This window comes from Manis pentadactyla, chromosome 7 (assembly GCF_030020395.1).
Source record: "Manis pentadactyla isolate mManPen7 chromosome 7, mManPen7.hap1, whole genome shotgun sequence".
NCBI lineage: Eukaryota > Metazoa > Chordata > Mammalia > Pholidota > Manidae > Manis > Manis pentadactyla.
This window is the reverse complement of record NC_080025.1, coordinates 32,329,114-32,348,083: the sequence shown is the minus strand read 5'-3', so window position 1 is coordinate 32,348,083 and position 18,970 is coordinate 32,329,114. Positions and strand designations below refer to the sequence as shown.

At 41.5% G+C, this 18,970-nt stretch overlaps 1 protein-coding gene across 2 annotated transcripts in view; it reads right to left on the bottom strand.

The window, feature by feature from the left end:
- The window catches only part of ZMAT4 (zinc finger matrin-type 4), a 335,038-nt gene that overhangs the window by 21,489 nt on the left and 294,579 nt on the right, over positions 1-18,970 (bottom strand). The window contains exon 6 of one of the 2 annotated variants that reach the window (XM_036877505.2): positions 16,682-16,778. The exons of the other annotated variant lie outside the window; for it this stretch is intronic. Within the exon in view, the coding sequence (XP_036733400.1) occupies positions 16,682-16,778 (97 nt within the window). The remainder of the gene's footprint in view (positions 1-16,681; positions 16,779-18,970) is intronic. 2 annotated transcript variants of the gene reach the window in all.

Sequence of the window (18,970 nt, the reverse complement as noted above, 5' to 3'; positions counted from 1 at the left end):
TGTACACCCCCCAGCTCTTACATCCATTTGTTACTGGAAAATCTTTCTTAATGCACCACAGACATCTCAAGCTTAAGTTGAATGAAACTGAACTCCTGATTTCCCTCTTTTTCTTAGATCAGCTTTTCTTCCTTTATTCAAGTGATCTCAGTGCTCTGCATCCAAGCCTTGAGCCTGAGGCCTGGGCTCACCTCACACAGCTCTCTCTCCCTCACCCTTTCTTTAGCTCAGGGCTCTGAATGTCTAGAGAACTCCTTATCCCTTTAATACCCCGTCCTGCAGCTGCCCTCCTTATTCTGAAGCTCATCGCGTCTTGCCTGGAATACCTTAGTAATTAATCTCTTATTGTCTCTGTTTCTAGACTTTTCTAATCTGCTCCCAGAGTGATATTTTTAAATCATTTCCATGTTACTCCATGGCTTGTAGGATACTCTGTCTCCCTGTCTTTTTAATGATATTTAGGACTAGTTCCTGTAGCTCCTGCTCATGTCTTGGGCCTATCTCTCTCTCTCTTTACACTCCAAGCTCTTTCCTAAAAATATAAATCAGCCTTTACTGGTAGTGGTGTCACTTCCTAGATTGACTTCCCTTCTTTGCCTGTACATCTACTCATCAGCAACTCAAATCAAGTACTGCCTCTTCCAGGAAGTCTTCTCACAAGTTAGGTGGGCTGCCCCTCTTCTGTGCTCCCATAGCGCCCTCTGCTCTCCCCTGGCATGGCATTTCCCTTCGTCTGTTAAAATGATCTGTCTCAGCCTGTCCTTAATACTCGAATGCAGTGTGTGCTTTCTGTGTGCTGGATCTTTCTGAGCACTGGAGATACGGCAGTGAATGAGACCCAGAAAAATCCCTCCTCCCCTCAAACTTTTATTCTTTTTGGGAGAGCATGGCTGGCTGATGGACAGGCAAACAGACAGGTAGGTAGTAATATCAGAGGAGAGTAAGTGCTCGGGAGAGAATGAAAATAGGGTGATATGACAGAGAATACCTAGGGTACATATAAGCTGAGGGTTAGTTAACAAGAAGGAGCTATTCATGTGACAACTGGTAGAAAAGTGCATCAGAGAGTAAGTCGAGCTAGTGTCAGAAACATGAAATTGAGGCAGAATAAAGCTCAGCTATTTGAAAATCAGAACGAAGGCCAGTCAGGATTCCCAGAGCACAGTAGGTGGGGGGAGCCGGGTCTGAGCTGACACAGAGCAGCGGGTAAAGGTCAGTTCACCTGGGGCCCTGTGGGCCAGCCTGGAGGAGTGTAGATTCTCTCCTGAATACAACGGGAAACCTTCCATGGGTTTTCACGGTGAAGAATAAAATCTGGATTGCATTTTTAAAAGCTCACTCTTGCTGTGTGAGGAGTGGTATACAGAAAGGCAAATGTGCCCTCAGAAAGCAAGTTAGGAGACTGAGACAGAGAGTCCAGGAATGATAGAGGCCAAAGGTTTGGTCTCAGGTGTTAATAGTCTGATGGAGACATAATATGTAGAGTTAGAGTCACAGGACTTGCTGATAGATTAGATACGGAGACGGAGGGAAGGAAAGGAATCAAAGTTAACTTCCAGACTTTTGCTTTAAGCAACTGGATAAATGGAAGTGCTGTTTAGAGATGTGGCGACCCTAGAGGAGGAGGAGGTAGGAGGTTGGGGAGGGGAATCAAGTGTTGTCTTCTTAATCGTGTCAAGTTCAAAGTACCTGTTCAACATCTGGAAGAGAGCCTAGAGTTTCTGGAGGAAAGGTCCAGGTTGGATTTAATGGTATATATCAGATGGATTATATCTTTCTGGAAAATGACTTGATAGAAAAGAACAGATCACCCTGGAATGGTCCCCGTAAGCCCCTTCGTGACCCTAGGGAGCAACTGTACAGGAGGACTCAGTCTGTGTAAGTTTTATGCCTTTGTGTTCCCTGGGGTCTGTCCCACTCTCCGACTAACTCCTGTCCTGGTGCCAGCTTCAGTAGATGGTTCCTGCCACTGCCAACATCTGTGCCACCTAGTGAGTTCCCAGACCCCCCACTCACAATGCAGCTAGGCTGTTTTCCTTGGAATGATCTCCCATAATCCTGTCCAACTTTAAATACACATATTGAAAGTAAAATAGACAGTTTCACTGAGGGAAATTGGACATTTTATCATAACTTGTTGTCCTGAACAAATTATATATAAATAATAGTACTGCCAACTACAGATGGTCCATTTTCCATGAAAGCGCCATAATGAATCCCTAAGGTCTAGCCCCAGAAGAATTTCTTTGTCTTTTTTTGCTCATCAATGAGGAAACAAATCATTATATCATTCTCCTCAAATGAATCTCTGTGTGAAGATAGAACCATGGAAACTCCAGGGGACATTTTTATTCTTTAGTATCCTGGGTATAATTAATTGCTAGGTGAATATTAATTATCTTGTACATGTGACTCTAGAACATTTCCGTGAAAGGTGAACAAGTCAGTTAAAAAAAGAGACGGTTTTTCATGTGTATTTTTTTGTACGTTCCTAAAACAAAGAGGTTCAGAATGCCATTCCTTAGTAGAACAAATTCCACCTTTCTGAGGAAACTGGAGCTTCTGAAGATGCTTTATCTTTGGTTTGATTTTTTTTAAAAGAGGGACAAAATGACTCAGCACTTAATGCGTTGGCCTTTCATCTTCATCTAACCTTGCATTTTGCAGTGTCATGTAGCAGCTCTCTGCACACTGTGGTGATTTTGCAGTGCAGTGACACGGCGAGGCTGAACGTTTCTCAGATCTCCCTTTTCTGTCCATTCCTGGGTTTGTCTTTTCCCACGTGGAAGGCCGACACTTCTGCTGCTGACACATGGAAGAGCAGGACTCTCCTGCCGGAGGCTCACCGGCGGAAGTGAAGGTGGTGCGCGCTTACAGTTTTCCCTCCACCCTCGGGGGACCAGCTCCTGTTCAAGACTTCAGGCTTGCCCTGCGCTTCCCCACTTTATATCTATTTCCTTTTCCAACAGACTGTCTGCATACTTCAAGGTGAGAGGCAATGGCCCTAGAGTGGTTCTCCGGCTCCCAGGATGGCCTAAGGCCAAGTCCCTGTGTGTGCGCGGGGGAAGGGGAAGGGGTAAGGCATGCACCTCCTAGTGGTGGCGTTCCTCTGCCTCACCTTGACCCATACAATGCCCGGCGCTGCTGCTTCTGCCCCTTTCTCTACAGGGTCCATCTCCTCTCCAGGCTTTAGCTTTCGCGTATCTAACTGACTCCAAAATCTCCACGTGAAGCCCTGGCTTGTGTCTGCAAACCAGACCTGAGCACCTGTAGGACATCTCTACTTGGATAAAGTACCATTACTTCAAAAGCAATGTGTTTAAAACTCAAGTTATTGAAGTACCTGTTCAACATCTCTCCCATTTTCCTTCCATCTCCCAGCTGGAGGGAGGCAGCTACCTGTGCCTCTTTGCTCTGCTGTCCTGTCCGCAGTGACCATCCCGATGGTTGTTCAGAGTTGGAGAGAACAGCGGGGGCCAGGGAAGAAGTTGAGTGGGTGTTACTTTTGACCCTGCATGCCGTCTTCCAACAGACAGAGTTCTGTTTTTATAAATACCATATACTATTTATTTTAAAAGAGGGCTCTGCTATTTGACTCGGAGTTCTCAGGCCAAACCCTGTCTGCCAGATGCCACTCCAGGGCACGTCACCCTGGACCCTCCTCCCCGCTGTCGGCTGCGGGCTGCGGGGCCCGCTCGGTCACCCAGTGAGGGCACTGCTAAGGAACTCCCTTGCTTCGTCTGACACCAGCCACTGAGTCCTCACTGTCTCGAAACTTCAGCATGACTCCCCTGGCAAAAATCCACTGCCACCTCCTAATCAGCAAAAACCCTGGATTTTTTTAGTCCTCTTCCTACTTGACTTTTCCTGGTAGCTAGTGATTCTGAAATGCACTCCCCTCCTTGAAATGTTTTTCTTCGTTAGCTTCTGAAGCACTAAGCAGTCCTGTTCTCCTACTTAGAATAGAAATGTAAACTGTGTCATTCTGAGAAAAAGTGCTGACTTTTCTTCCTTTGTCACCCCGTGTGTACATGTGCCCGTGTGCACTGCACACCTATATGCATGAATGTGTATTTATCTTTGCTCTTCACTGTACACACTCCTTGAGTGATCCCATCTGTTCCCATTTTATCCACTTCAGCAATTTCCTATGCACTGATCTGTGTCCAGCCATTATCTCTCTTTGGAACTCCAGACCCATAAACCTAAATGCCCACCGGCATCTCTACCTGAATGTTCTTAAACCCCTTAAACTCAGCCCCTCACCCAAATTGAGTTCATCCTTATTCCTCAGCCTGAGTTCATCTCATCCAAGTCCATTTCTCTCATTATTCGTATCTGCACTAAGCTTTCCCTTTTCTCATTTGCTTGCATGATGTTACATAATATAACTCTCATATGCTAGTATTTAGATGTTCTTGTATTGTTTTTTAATTTAAACTCAAACTCTAGGCTTTTTGAAAGCATCAAGTTTCTTTGGCCGGCCCTAATCCTTGCAGTACGTGACATTCAGCTAGATGTAGAGTGAATGCACAGAATGAACGGGACCCCAAGCACCAGGACTTTACAAAAGAAGGAGCATCCCAGGAAGCCCTAACTACATCTGCTGCCCAAATCCAAAGGCAACAGACACATCTTATCTTCTTTGAGTACTATTAGTAAGAGAAGTAATTTTAAAGTGAAAAAAAAATTTAGACAAGATTTAAAATTTGACTTAGAGGTCTATGTCTTAAGGGATTTTTTTAACCTGCCTGATTCTGCATGACTTGATCATGTGTTTCTCTTCACTTCCAACTCCCACTGGACCAGTACATATGAGGAGAGATGATAAGGACATGAATTATTAGATGACAGTGGCTCTGTCCCTAAAGATAGCTAGCCCTTGACTCTGAAAAGCAGTCAGAAATTGGGGAAGTGGTGGGAGGCTGGAAAGTGGAAGACAGGCTTCTTAGCCCTTCCAGCCCCTATCTTTGTTCCCCAAATCAGGCTCCCTGCGGGGCAGCCTTTGGCCCTACACCCAGTGGCCGAGGGAGGAAGAATCCTCTCCACATTCTCACCCAGGGTCCCCCAGACTCCTGGTGCCCATATGTCTGCTATCTAACAACCTTTTTTCTGACTAAAAATGATAATGAAGCTACTTTTCCCTTGTTCTCCAAAAGGATAAAATGGGTGAGTCATGAGGTCAGTACCTCTATGGTTGTTCCAGAATATTCAACATACTTGCTTTTTGAGCATTAAGCTAGAGAAGCCAAAGAAATTATAATGGGTGATAGTAACAGAGTCTAGAAATTTCTGTGTAGAGAGAAAATATTTAACTCTTCAAGTTTTGTATTTCTCACTTTTCTTTGTATAAGTCCAGAGTAGCAGGAAGCGAGGGCACTTCTTGCACTTGGCTGGCCCTGGGCCCAGCAGACCCAGCCAGTCCCCGCAATCCCAGCCCTCCGTCTGCCTCCTCTGCCCATTCAGCGATGCTCTTTACATTTCCATCTCAGGATCCCCATCTAAACTTCTCACTGGTAAGATTATGACATGTGTCATTTACAAATCCTGTTGGGCAATTATGGCATGTCCATGGGAAAGTACATGGGAAATTTTTTCTATGTGAAAAAAATTGACAATTAGCTAGCAGGTGTGTAGGGTTTAAGGGTATCACTTTGAGAGAAGAAAGCAATTCCCTGAAATCACATGATAGGCAGGTCCAGTGTTATAACCTGTCACCTTCTTTCATGGGAAGGGAGAAATTACTCACAATTGGCAGGAAATATTTTGGAATGAATAATAGTCATGATATTCATTGACTGTAGTCATTCAAAGTCCCATGTTGGCCTCAACCCTAATTACACAGTTGAGAAAAATAAGACTATTCATTATTGAGCATCCATTGTGGGTATAAGATATTTTAATCAAAAGCTCCAGGAGTAATCCTACTTCAAGGTTAAAAGAAAAATTGTCAAAATGGATAGCAAAAAAACCCTCTGCTTTAGAGCAAAAAAGCAGTTCTTGTTTTGAAAATCTGACTCAGACTTAAACTCTTTTCTCTGCAAACTATCTTATAGGAACTAATCACTTGCTATCAATTCCTAGAACCACATGCTATAAAAAATGTTAGAAGCATGAAGGGAGAAAGAACAATTAGAGTGGTTTTCAATATAAGTTGGACAGATAAATGCCTCTAATCATCATTCTTTGATCACAGATGCCACTTATTCTTAACATAATTTTCATTTCTGGTTTCTTTCCTCACTTAATAGCAATGAAATATCCTATAGGTGTTTCAGGATTTAAATCGTCATCTATAAGTAATGAAAGCTCTTCAAAGAAAACCCAGAAAATACGAAGTTTTGAGCAAAGGATATAGGTTTTTGGGGGGAAGGCCTTAGAAGTCAGTTTCTATGACAACAACATACACTTCCTTGGGGTCTTACCCTGTCCACAGCTGACATACTTCCTGGGCTCTGAGTCTATCTTCTTTCCTCCCTTCTCAGCTCAGGTTCCAGTCTACACTGGGCACAGGATCAGTACCTGAGCTGACATTCCTGGCGACAACATCGCGTCTGCATTCCGCAGCTCCACTTCCCGGCCAGCTGCTCAGAGAGCTCACAGACCCTCATCACCGAGACAGCAGAGTCACCAGGAGGCTCTCTGGCAGTTTCAGTGGACCCAGAAGTGGAGGGACCTCTCACTGGAACTGCAAACCTTTAGTGTTTAGTCATTAAATCATATGGGCCTGACCCCTTCTTTCATGTCACTTTGAGGAAGGGAACGACAGATGTAAGTCACTACGTTCCCTGGCGGCAACAATCTCTGATTTCTTTTTTATGTGATCTCTCTTTTCCATAGGAGGCACGCTTTTACCTCTAGGACTCTTACATAACATAGCAAAACAAAATTATGACATCTGGTCCCAAGACTAAAAATAGAAACCTGTATAGTTGGCTTCCAAACCTTCCAGGTACAGAGGTAGGTGAGAAATCTGAAGTCCCCCTACTTGGTTTTCCTGAGCAGGAATTATGCTGACCTAAAGCTAGATTTAAAATGAGAAATGTCAGAATACTAGCTAAACCCATCAATGCCAGAGACTTGAAATGTCCTTTCTGATATAAATACTCAAGGACAAATCGATTCTAATTTAGGAAGTGGTCTGCCCATGAAAATCTTACCTATTAGGAAGTTTATTTTATTTAGCACTGGAAAGATGTTAGAAAACTGAATCTAGTATATGAACTTTCTCCATTATCAAGGAAATAAAAGCAGAGGTCCGAAACTCATCTATTTAGGGTTATTTTAAGATCTTTTTGTTAGAACAGACTAAGTTCAGTGGTGATAGTTTTAGAAAATCAAAGGGAGTGAAGTACATGTGTTATTCTGTTAGGTGTCTTTAGAAGAAGGGGCACTCAAATAAGGAAGAAAAAAGACAGATACATCTCTGGAGAGTAAAACAGCACCAGAGGCTGTGGGTAGAACTTTGAACTCATTGTGTCCTGAGCTCGAAATATCGCCCACATTTCTGAAAGCTAGCTTTAAAGATTTTGATTTGTATTTGACTACTCAGCATGAAATGGACAGAGATTTTTCTGTGACCTAAAAGCTACAGAAAAAAACACACATTTCCTATTTGCTGTTAAGGACTATTAAGAGTGACAGACATATATGACTGCAGTGATGGTTATAGAAATTTATGTTCTGACTGAGGTCCAGATTCTGGTTATATCTGGCTCTTCTTAACACAATACAGAATGGTCTAGATAATACAAACTCAATAATGAAAAACACAAAAACCTTCAAAATGTTTGCCACAAAGCTGTAACTTAAATAACAGTGGTTACACTTAAAGATGTGTCACCCTCTCACTTGGAGATCAATTGTTTTTTGAGAAAACCCTTCCAATTCAGGAAGATAGGTCATTTATCAAACAGCAACTCAAGTGGGATTCAATCAGTTAATGTTGAGATTAGCCAGGATCTCCTATGAGCGGTAGCTTAGAGATGCCTGAGTAGAAGGGATACATATTTTTTCAAAGGGAAAATGAAAAATGCAAATGGGGAAGAAAAATGAGCTCCATAGAATCAGAATGGCAAAGAGACTCTATCAGGAGTCTGATGTGGAAACCAAGCCACGGAGAGCTCTTTAGCTCAGGGCTGCACAGCTAGTAGATGGCAGAGCCAGGATCGCACCAGATGGTCTCATTCCCAAGCCACTTTCCTGTACTCACTCCACCCTAACCCTTCCTTGGGGGCCTCAGCTGGTGCAGTTACTTGTTCTTCTGAATCCCAGCAGCATTCTGTGCCTCGTGTGCTTACCATGTCCTGTGCTGATTTTAATTATGATCACTTGACTACTTTTTGCACCCCCTCAACTAGATTATAAACTTGTTGAGAGTTATAAATACCTCTGTATCTCCTTCTGTTGTGCTCAATACCTGTTTTAATGTCCCATGCATACTAGATGCCCAGTAGATTTTGGTTGTGGGATTGAATTAATTGGGGTGAGGAACTGATTTGTCCAACCACTCACGCCAATCATTCTTAGTGTCTCAACCACACTATGAAAATCCCAGACCCACTCAATCCTCTCCTCCTCCCCAAAAACAGGTGACTGGGAGCTGACTCAGCAGCACAACCAACAGGCATGTTTCTATTTCTGTCTTTTCTCCTCCCCCAGTTTCCCCAGTGAGACTGATCAAAAGGAAATGAGGTCCTTTATGTATTTCAATTCCCTGGAATTTCATGTCCCAAGATAATCTTTAAGAGATTCGACAAATGTTGGCCAAACTCAATATTCTACTCAATTTTGGTTGGAGTAAAAGTCAATGGCAACTAAAGATAGTTAAAAATGGATATCCCCTAATTTCTAATGAACTTTGGTGAGATGTGTAAGAGGGTTTGAGTAGCTTACAGAAGACTCAGAATGAGGAAAATCCAGAAGCCTGGGCTGCTCAGGGGAAGGACTAAGGTCTCCTCTGGAGACTTCCTGAATCCCTCCTACCTACCCTCATTTGCCTGAGTAGCCACCAGAGTTTGTGCTCTGTATGCATAGTGTGGAATAAAGTTAAAATAAGCTTGTTTTTCTATCTTCTCCTTAGACAACCAACATCACTACTGTTTTACCAAGTCATAAGCATTTGAAAAACTTTCTTGTCTTTCAAGGACAGAATAAACAGGACCCCAGGACCCAAATCTTAAAGGGCTCTGCTCAGCTCCTGGGCCACTAAGCAGTAGACAAGTAAGCACTATAGAGGAATTATTTTATAGCCACTCTTCAGCCAGCTGGAAATTATGATAAAGTAAAAGAATCTAAATCTGGAAGTCATACAGTTAGAGAAGATTAGAATTGATGAGGCCTTGGCTGTCCCGTATTCCAATCCCATCATGTATCAAATGAAGGCATTAAAGCTCAGTGAGGGGATATGATTGGTTGAAAGCCATACACGGAAGGAAAGAACTATGGCTACATGCAACAATGTGAGTGAATCTCAGAGATGTCATGTTGGAGGGAAGAAGCCAGACAGAAAAGAATACATACCAAAGGTCCCATCAAGTCCCAGTACAGGCACCGCTAAGCTGTGGTGACAGAAATCAGAAAGTGTTTGGCTGGGGATAGATATTGGCTGAAAAGGGGCCCAGGAGAACTTTTGGTGGTTATGAAAATGTCCTATCAGGTGTTTCTGCTGGTAGTTACAAGGTGTATATATATATATATATATATATATATATATATGTCAAAATCCATCACACTGTGCACCTTAAATCTATGCATTTTATTGTGTGTAAATTGCATCTCGCTAGATCTACTTTAAGATCATTTTTGGAGTTGTTAAAAGCCACAGAGGGTGTGCAAAGCAGTGGTGGCACTGGAACTCTGGCTGTCTGAATCCAACCTCTTTCCAGTCCCTTTCATACTTGATCCAGATGGACTTTTCAGAACCAAATTGGGTAATGGCTTTGCACCCATGGTGATCGGTACTGGACGACTACATGAGGCAGAATGATAAAGAACATGAGAAGGATTCAAATGGGCCCCACAGTGAAGTCTGAGACATCAAGTCATTAGCTCAGAACCCCTCTGCAGACAGCTGTGACTCATGCAAATTTTAAGCAAGGCAAAATAATTGATTACAAGTCCCCCAAGAAGGAGGGGGATCAGAAGTGAGTGAGCTAAAGACATTAGGTGTCATCAGTGATTCTAGAAGCAATATGAAAGGAGGAAAGTGCTCCCATTTCATTCTTTTCAAGCCACAGAAGGCCTGATCTGTTCACATACTGTAATTACAATGTATCCCTAGGTAGGGTATATATAGCAAAAGCGTGCAAGGGAGACTCAGGAACAACAGAGCTGTTAGGGTTTCCTGTGCATTCGTGCTGCAGAGAGAGAGAGACACACACATTGCTTTTTTTGGCTTCTGTGGAATTCTCTCTACAAGCTCCTGTCCCTTCCATTGGAGAAGCTCGACTCTTACTTTATCAAGGGCCTTCCTCAGAGAAGGGAGGGCCCTCGACCACCGTGGACCTGAATATTCTGTTTATAAAAAACAGGACTAAAGAGAGAACATCCTCTGACCCACAGCCTGCCACCGCCTATTCCTGGACTACAGCAAATGCCTTAATTACAGGGCCTAGGACCCCTTCATCTAGAAAGACACTGTACACCCCACAAGCCCCACTTCCCAGAAAAGCTATTTTGCACAGCTGGAGTCATACAACTGCACAGGCTTCTGTATCTCGCTCTTTAACCCAGGCCTTACCAAGCAAGCGTACAAATGATTATCAGCTGAAGAAAAACAACTTGACATTCGTTGAGAACATACAGCTCTATTTCTGGTACTTCCTATGCCCTTCTCATCTCAGAACTTTACCAATAATATGTATTTTATATATTTTAAAGAAAAAAAAACTTTCTCATAAAAAAATATAGCACAATACCAAAGTCATAACCCCTTTGATTATTGAAATATTTGGTGAGTGCCACCAGATCACACTGAAAAATTCCACAAAGAATATCTGTATTTTTAGCCTCAGAAGAAGCCCGCAAATGGATCTGTCGTTTGCTTGCTTCCAAAGAGAACATCTTCTTGGGATTTGAAGCTACTTTTATTTATTAGAAGTCCAGAAAGTTCTTGGCAGTTGGCCTATCTTGCAAAACTATTTATTGTTGTGTGCCCCTCGATAAGTAACTACTATCTCGAATGCAGAAACTGAGTCCCAAGATATTTAAACCAAATATATTCCGGCCCTGACAATGAGTCAGTATGCATTAAATCACTTCCCAAACAAATGAATAAAATGGGGAAATTAACAATACAAGAATCTTACCTGAAAGATTCATACTAGCCGGAAAAAACTGCAGAAAGGCAATGAGTATGACCACTTAAAGCTTCTCAATGGACAAAGCAAATTTAGAAATTTCTACTACCTTTTGGTCAGTCTGATTTATTCTCTTAGATGCTTGAGTATCATTTTCAACCAACTGACATATCAGAGTAAGTAATGATAACTTTTATACCCTTTATTTCCAGGTAATACAATGTCCTGAGGCTGGAAGTGTTCCCTAAACTCAAATTTAAGTACATTAAGGAGGGACTGTTCATTAGCCTATGGTGTGTATTCATGCACCTTTACATTTCATTTTAATCATTTGTACTAATTGACAGACTACATCCCCTGGAAACCCTGAATAATCTACTAATAGGCATTTGCTTTATATGTTAGTGTGATCATTAGCATTTTTAAACCTTTAACCTCATTAGATACTTAATATTTCTCTTGCCATGTAACAATGGAACACAATTTGACTGTCATTTTGCTGTTTACCACACTTGCCCAAAAAGGAAAAAAAGCCCCTTTACTTCTACTAAGGAGTGCTATGATAATAGTAGTATTATTTAAGTATTACTATAACAGTAATAGTAATGATGGCCAATAACCCCACTTCTGCTCTTGGCTCTGCCAACCAATTATTTTTGGGACCTTGGACAAGTCACTTAACTTCTCCGAGACTCCATTTTCTAACCTATAAAATGGAGGTGTGAACATCTGGTCAGTTATGGGGATGCTGCACATAGTAGATATGATAACACTTTCAAAGCATTTGAATGTGCTGCTGTGCTCCGGTCACACAGAAATGCTGCTCCAGTGACCAGTGGTGGCTTCATCACTACCACCACCATCACTGTCAGTATTGGGACAGGCACAGAGAGCAGCCGCCCAGAAAAACGTGGCTGAAGGGGATACTTGTGGAACTAGGCCTGCAGGAGTCACACAGCGTTACTTTCCTAGGGCTGCCTTAAGGAAAGGCCTTCTTCTCTGTGTGTCCCATCTCCCTGTCGTTTTGCTCATGAAGACACCAGAATGATTTCAGCTTGAGATTCTTCACTGTTTATATCTGCAAAGACCCCCTTTGCAACTAAGGTCTCATTCTGAGGTTCTGGGTGGATATAAATTGGGGGCGGGGGACATTACTACGTCTGGTACAATGGTAAAGGCTGCAAGGGGACCTATTTTAAGAAGGGTTTTAAGGCTGAATTCAGGATCAGTAGGAAAGAGTTTCAGGATCATTAGCAAGGCATGGGAAGTGGATGCACACATGTTGTCACTAGTCTTGCTGATGAGGAACAGACCTCAAGATGATCTGTCAGCACCCAAGGTCACCCTGGCAAAGTTGTGCTGCAAATAAAATCTCCTGACTCCAAATTCAGTGCTCTTTCCAGCACACAATTTCACAACCTCACTCACCTCTGACACTTCTCTAGAATTATTAACTAAAAACATAAATATACGGAAGACCTTGAAAATGACTGTCACCGTCATCCTCATGTTGATTTAATGGGACTAGTTAAGAACCATTTGTCTGACTTCCATTTCCGGGTCTGATGGGTGACTGGTATTGCACTAAACCTCTGCCTGCCAACACAACAAAAGGTGGATGAAATTTAAAGGAAATACAGTGGAAAGCTTTGAAGAGCTGGGACAGCTGATGTTCACAAATACTGTATTTACTGTAATACTAGGAAAGTGCTATGAGTAACAAAGGAGGACACTTCGTGACAAAATATTATAAAAAGGGCCAATTCAATAGGATTACATAAAAAATCCTGAATACACCTTTAAAGTAATATATCTATTATATAATAACTAATAATATAATCTAATAATCAGATACTATACCTTTAAATATATAAGGCATAAAAAGTTAGCATTAAGAGGACACGTAGACAAATCTACCACATAGTATATAGTTAAGACTATATAGTTGGAGATGAACTACCTCTGTTTCTCATGGATATAACAAGCAGACAAAAATAATAATAAGGATGTAGAAGATGTGATTGAGATTAAGAAATGACATAATTAATATGTAGACTCAGGTATCCAACTACTGAAAAAGACATTCTTTTCAAGTGAATGCGGAGCATTACCAAGATGGGCCGAAGGCGTGGGGTACAGAGCAAGGCCACACAAATTTCAAGGAATTGAAATCACTTAGAGTTCGTCCTCTGAGCACAGAATCCAAGTACAAATTAATCACAAAGAAGATAAGTAGAGAAAGTCCCCAAACATTGGACGTTAAGTAAAACACTTCTAAATAACAAGTAAAAGAAGAAAATCACAAGAAAATTAGAAAATATGTTGAAACAAATAATAATGAAAACACCACACACACATTACTTCTGGGATAAAAAATAAAAATGATGAATGCAGCTAAAATAACTCGCTGAGGCATAGTGAGAGACTTAAATGCATAGAGCAGAAAAAGAAACACTGAAAAATTAATAACCTATGATTTCATAATAAGAAGCTGGAGGAAATATTAATTAAACCCAAAGGGAGTAGAGAGAAGGAAATAATTTTTTAAATGGCAGAAAAGAACTGTACTTAGAGAAAATCAACAAGCCCCAACCTGTGTTCATCAAAAAGACAATAAAGACTGACAAAAACTTCTAACAAAATGATCAGAAAAAAGGGGAAGAGATGCTAATAATCCATGTCAGGAGTGACAAATATCCTATGGGCATTAAAAGTAAAATGTAAGGATATTATGAAGAACTTTACACCAATCCATGTAAAAATGTAGATAAAATGGGCAAATGCATTGAAAAACAACATATCAAAACTGAAATAAGAATAGAACACATGTATAGTGCTCTATTAAATAAATTTAATTTCTAATAAAAATATTCCTACAGTATTTTCCTCCAGGACGAGAGTGCTTCATCAATGAATTCTTAATATTTAAGTAAGAAATAACAGCAGTTTACCACAAACTCATTCAGGGATTACAAAGAGAGGGAAGACCACTCAGCCAGTTTAAGGAGGCAGCACAAGCTTGGTACTGACCCTGGCAATGGTATTCCAAGAAAATTATGGAACAATTTATCTCAGAGATGAAGACACGCGCACGTGCGCGCGCGCGCGCCACACACACACACACACACACACACACACACACACACACACACACACACGTGATACCCAAATTTGGTGAAAGGGCAGATGAAACAGGCATTAGGCCTGCGCTATCACGATTTTCTTCCCACCTCCCTCGTTGCACTCTTCGGAAGGAGAGCAACGTTGTGTTTCTGAGGTAGAAACAATATGTTATTGCTGGAAAGAAGGCAGCTCAGGAGGAGATGTGCCCCTCCGAGGTCATGTATATTTATTAAGTCACATGAGGGAGGCAATGCCCTCTTTTCCAGCTTCATCTTAGCGGTCTCTATTGGCAGTCCTCCGGACCAAGCCTGTGAGTGGTGACTGAGTGATGTGAAGTCAGAGACGCATGAGTCAGACACAGCAAGGCCAGTTCTGCCTCTGCCATGTGTTGGTCTGCAAGGTGATGTCGGGTAAGCTACTTAGTCTCTCTGAGTCTTAGTTTTCTCATAAAAAGTGCTAGATCAGTAATGTTTATCTCAGGGTACTTAAAGGGATAAGATAATAGCTGCGAAAATGCCTAGCACAGATTCTAGCATATGAAGTTTTACACATAAACACAGAGACTTTCCTGAAGCTAGAGATACAATCTGCATTAGCTGTTTACATGATTACATGCCACTTAAAGCCACTGTTATCTACCTTTTTCTATTTGTTAAGTGCAATAAATACATGTCCCTAAAAGACTGTCATTTATTGTTGCAGCTACTTGCAAAATGTCTATGTGTACATCACATGCTTGTGAACTAGAAGGTACATGGTGCCTCTTATAACACAATAGTTAGATGATGACTAGACTATTTTGGGGGGGGGAGCAGCAGTGTCCAATAATCAATACAAACATTCTAGGCACTCCATAATGAATCAGAGAAAATATTTTTGAAGAATTACCTTGATAAAAATCATATGAGGCGGGTCAGAGTAAAGCAAGTCATGAAAGTGCTTTTGACTCATGAGACGGGGACACGATATTGAATAAAGACTGAGAGTCAGTAAGCAGCCCTGGGCTTCCATTTCCTCTCCAAAGCCAGACTCCCCGTGACCTTTAAGTCTCTGCAAAGAAATTTCCTCAAGGGGAATGTGCCTTCCTCATAATCCCTACCTGGGAAATAGTTACTCATTTTTAAAAATCAAATATTTATTTCATCACAAATGTTTATGAAGCCCTTAATATGTATCAAATGCTGTGCTAGGCCCTGGGGTTATAATGGTGAGCAACATCAGACCATGGCCCGATCCTTATGTGCCCAACTTCTGTGCCAATGTCCCTATAAAGCCTGCCCTGGTCGCTCCCTCCCTGGTACTCAAAGCCCTGGGTGTGCACACTACATTATTAGAGAATAATCTATGTGTTAACATGGCTATTTCCCCAGCGGGGCAGGGTGCTGGGCGAGAAGAAGGCCTAAGTTCATTCATCTTTGTATCCCCTTGCACACCTCAGAGTCTGACACATAAAGGGCGCTCAATAAATGTTTGTTGAATGAATCATTCATTATGCACAAGGCCTTGATACAGTCAAATCTGTTAAAAGATTCTGCTAATGAATACGGGAGAAATAAAAACCATTACACCCAGGAAAATTACATATTTTTGAGATATTCTTTCATTTCCCATTTATTAGATTTTATTAGTCCTAGGAGCTACTTTGAATGCCTACAAACCTAATGTCCTTGGTTTTTAAAGAGATGCGCAGTATAAATATAGGTGAAATTATGCCTGATTAGCCTTCTCTGGTTTAAAATCATGAGAATTTTTGAAAAAAAAAAGAAGGAAAATGGAATGAGCTTCCATTTAATTGGAAATATCTGTATATGTGAATGACTTAATATACAAAGGAATCATTAGGTTTCTATACTAATCGACAATATTCATCTAGAAATGGAGAGTGGTAGATGACATTCATAGAATTTGACTTTACAACACCAAAGCCTGATATCATCCTCCAAACAGAGATAACATTGTTTATTTAAAAACACTAAACATTTCCAGAAGTTAAAAAAAAAAAAGTGCTGAGCTGTCCTTCAAAAAATGAATAAATGAGAAAACCCTGTCATTACTTGTGTCAAAAGGGAGAAAAAGCCATTCTTCAAGGAGTGCTGGGCAGACTCTGGGGGCTTAAAGCAGCATAAATATCAAGGGAACCTTGGACATAAACGTAGTTTCCATCTACTTATTTTGAAATAAGCAAATGCTTAGCCTTTATTCATCATGCTAAAAATTACACGCAAAGGGCTGAAGAGGAGAAATATGGAAGTACCTACTTGGTCTGGTGTTTAGATCCTTTCAGATGGGCATGATACTGTTCTATTGAGTTTAGAGAGACACTGCAGATGGCACATCTGTAACTGCGCCTCAGACCTGTGGACAACAGACAGACCTGGTTAGCTGTACCTCTGTCATCAACCACCTGAATGATCCTAGAGTCTCCCAAGGTTCAGGGAATGAGTGTGTCTTGAGGCCATCTGGTCTACCCCTCTAATACTCAAACCCCTCCTTCCAGAACCCAGACAGCAGGCCCATTAGCAGAAGGAGAAGCAGCCTGCTCCATTTCTGGATAACTGAAATTATTAGAACACATGACTAAAATTATTAGAACATACTTCTTCGGGGAAAATGTTTCTGGACATTTTATAACCCAAAAAAAGAAGCATTCTATTTTTTCCTGAAGGCATATAGACATGGTAAGTGGTCATCTCTGCAATAAAGTTTGAGATTCCAGAGAAAAACTCTGTCTCAGTTCATGTTCTACCATTGTTCCAATGGCAGAATCAGAAATTCAACTTCAGACATTATTTATTTGGGTTCTTTTTCCAGGATCGTCTTATAAAATGTAAATACCCAGGAGAAGGAAAATATATTGGTCTATTTACATGAAAGCTTATTTTCCACCACTGAGTTTAAAAGAAAGTTATTCATTTATTGGTTTATTCATCTAAATCATCCATTACCGAGTATCAACTTTGCACCAGGAACTAGGGATTCCGAGATGAATAAGATGCTCTTTGCTTTCAAGGAATTTAGTAAAACCTTGACTCCTTTGTAATACCGACTCATCCTGAGTCAAGCATGTTAAAAAGCAGCTTTAACCAAACAACTTTAAACATTTGCCACAGCTCACACAGGGGAACGATTTCTTCTGCTAGTCGGTCCCATGACAGTAGAGAGAAAAGTAAACTGAGAGTCAAGATCTGAAACTTTAGATTTAAATCCTGGCTCCCATCCTGGATTCCTCCTTGTGTGATCCAGGGGATGTCACATGATCTCTACCCGGCCTCAGTTCCTCATCTACAAGACGAAGGTGAGGCCATGCACACCACAAGGTTGTTGTACAAATTAAGTAAGTTATACATATTAAAATGTTTAGCAAGTGAGAGCTGTAATTGATGTTGTTCCAAAATTCTATATCTTACCATTAAATAGCTGATGGTTTTTTTTTTGACAAACAATTCTTTGACACCAAATGTGAAGCTTTTGTTTCTGATGAATACATAGTATTTTCTTTCTAAGAGACAAATCATTCTTATTTTTCTAAAAGGAAAGTAATGCAGTGTTGGAAGAAATTTGCAACCTGCTCCCTGGGTGACTTGATACAAATGATTTGACTTCTCTGGGCTTCTGTTTCCTTATAGAATTGCAGAGAGGACTGATGAGATAAAGTATGTATGAAAGAGTGTCTGGCACCTAACAAGTGATCAACAGCAATTAGCTATTATCATGATTTTCAAAGAGAGGCTAAAATGGAATGCTGTCTGTCCCAAGGTCCCAGATGAAGCCCTAAGTTGAAGTGCTAAGACATAGATGGGAACTATACCCACCCACTGCACTGCAGTGCAGTCTTACTACAGAGAGCCCCGGTGCAGGACATCCGCAGGCAGCGGTCAAAAACTAGTTTCCAACCCTGAGCTGACGGCTCTCTGTGTCTCAAAAACAGGTTGGAGAACAAAGAAATACGGAGAGGATTTCTCAAAGGCAGCTAGGTTGTACTGTGAGTTTTACTTGCCCTTCTCTTTGTTAGATGGGGAACGTGTTCTCTCTCACGCAAGCCTGTGGGAAAAGGATTCAGTGGAACTGCCTTGAGGAGTGCCTTGGTGCCCTTATCCTGGACTCTTTACACCGCCCATGAGACACAAAGGGCGAGAGATTGTGGCTGGTTAGCTACTCTGATAACAAAGCGAGAGAGGTGGCAAGACTGGGCCTGGCTTTGTTCTCAGTGTCTGTCAAGGCAAAAGGTGTGTAGAAGCCTCCCACCGATCACGTGTGTACCGCGCATGGGCGGGGCTGGTGCGGGGACATCGTAGATCCAGGAGCGGGGGCAACGGACCTCGGCGGAAAGAGGCCAGACGTGTTCCGCTGGATATCCAGGGGCTGAAGTGAGGGAGGACATGTATACAAACAGCAATAGTGCAAGGGACATCGTGAAAAGTGCTACAATCAGGAGGAAATGGAATGTTATAGGAATTAGAAGAGGAGATAATTTCTGATTCTATAAGCTTCAGATGGGCCTGGAAATCTAGAAGAAGTTTTGGACTTGGAATCCCACCCCCAACACA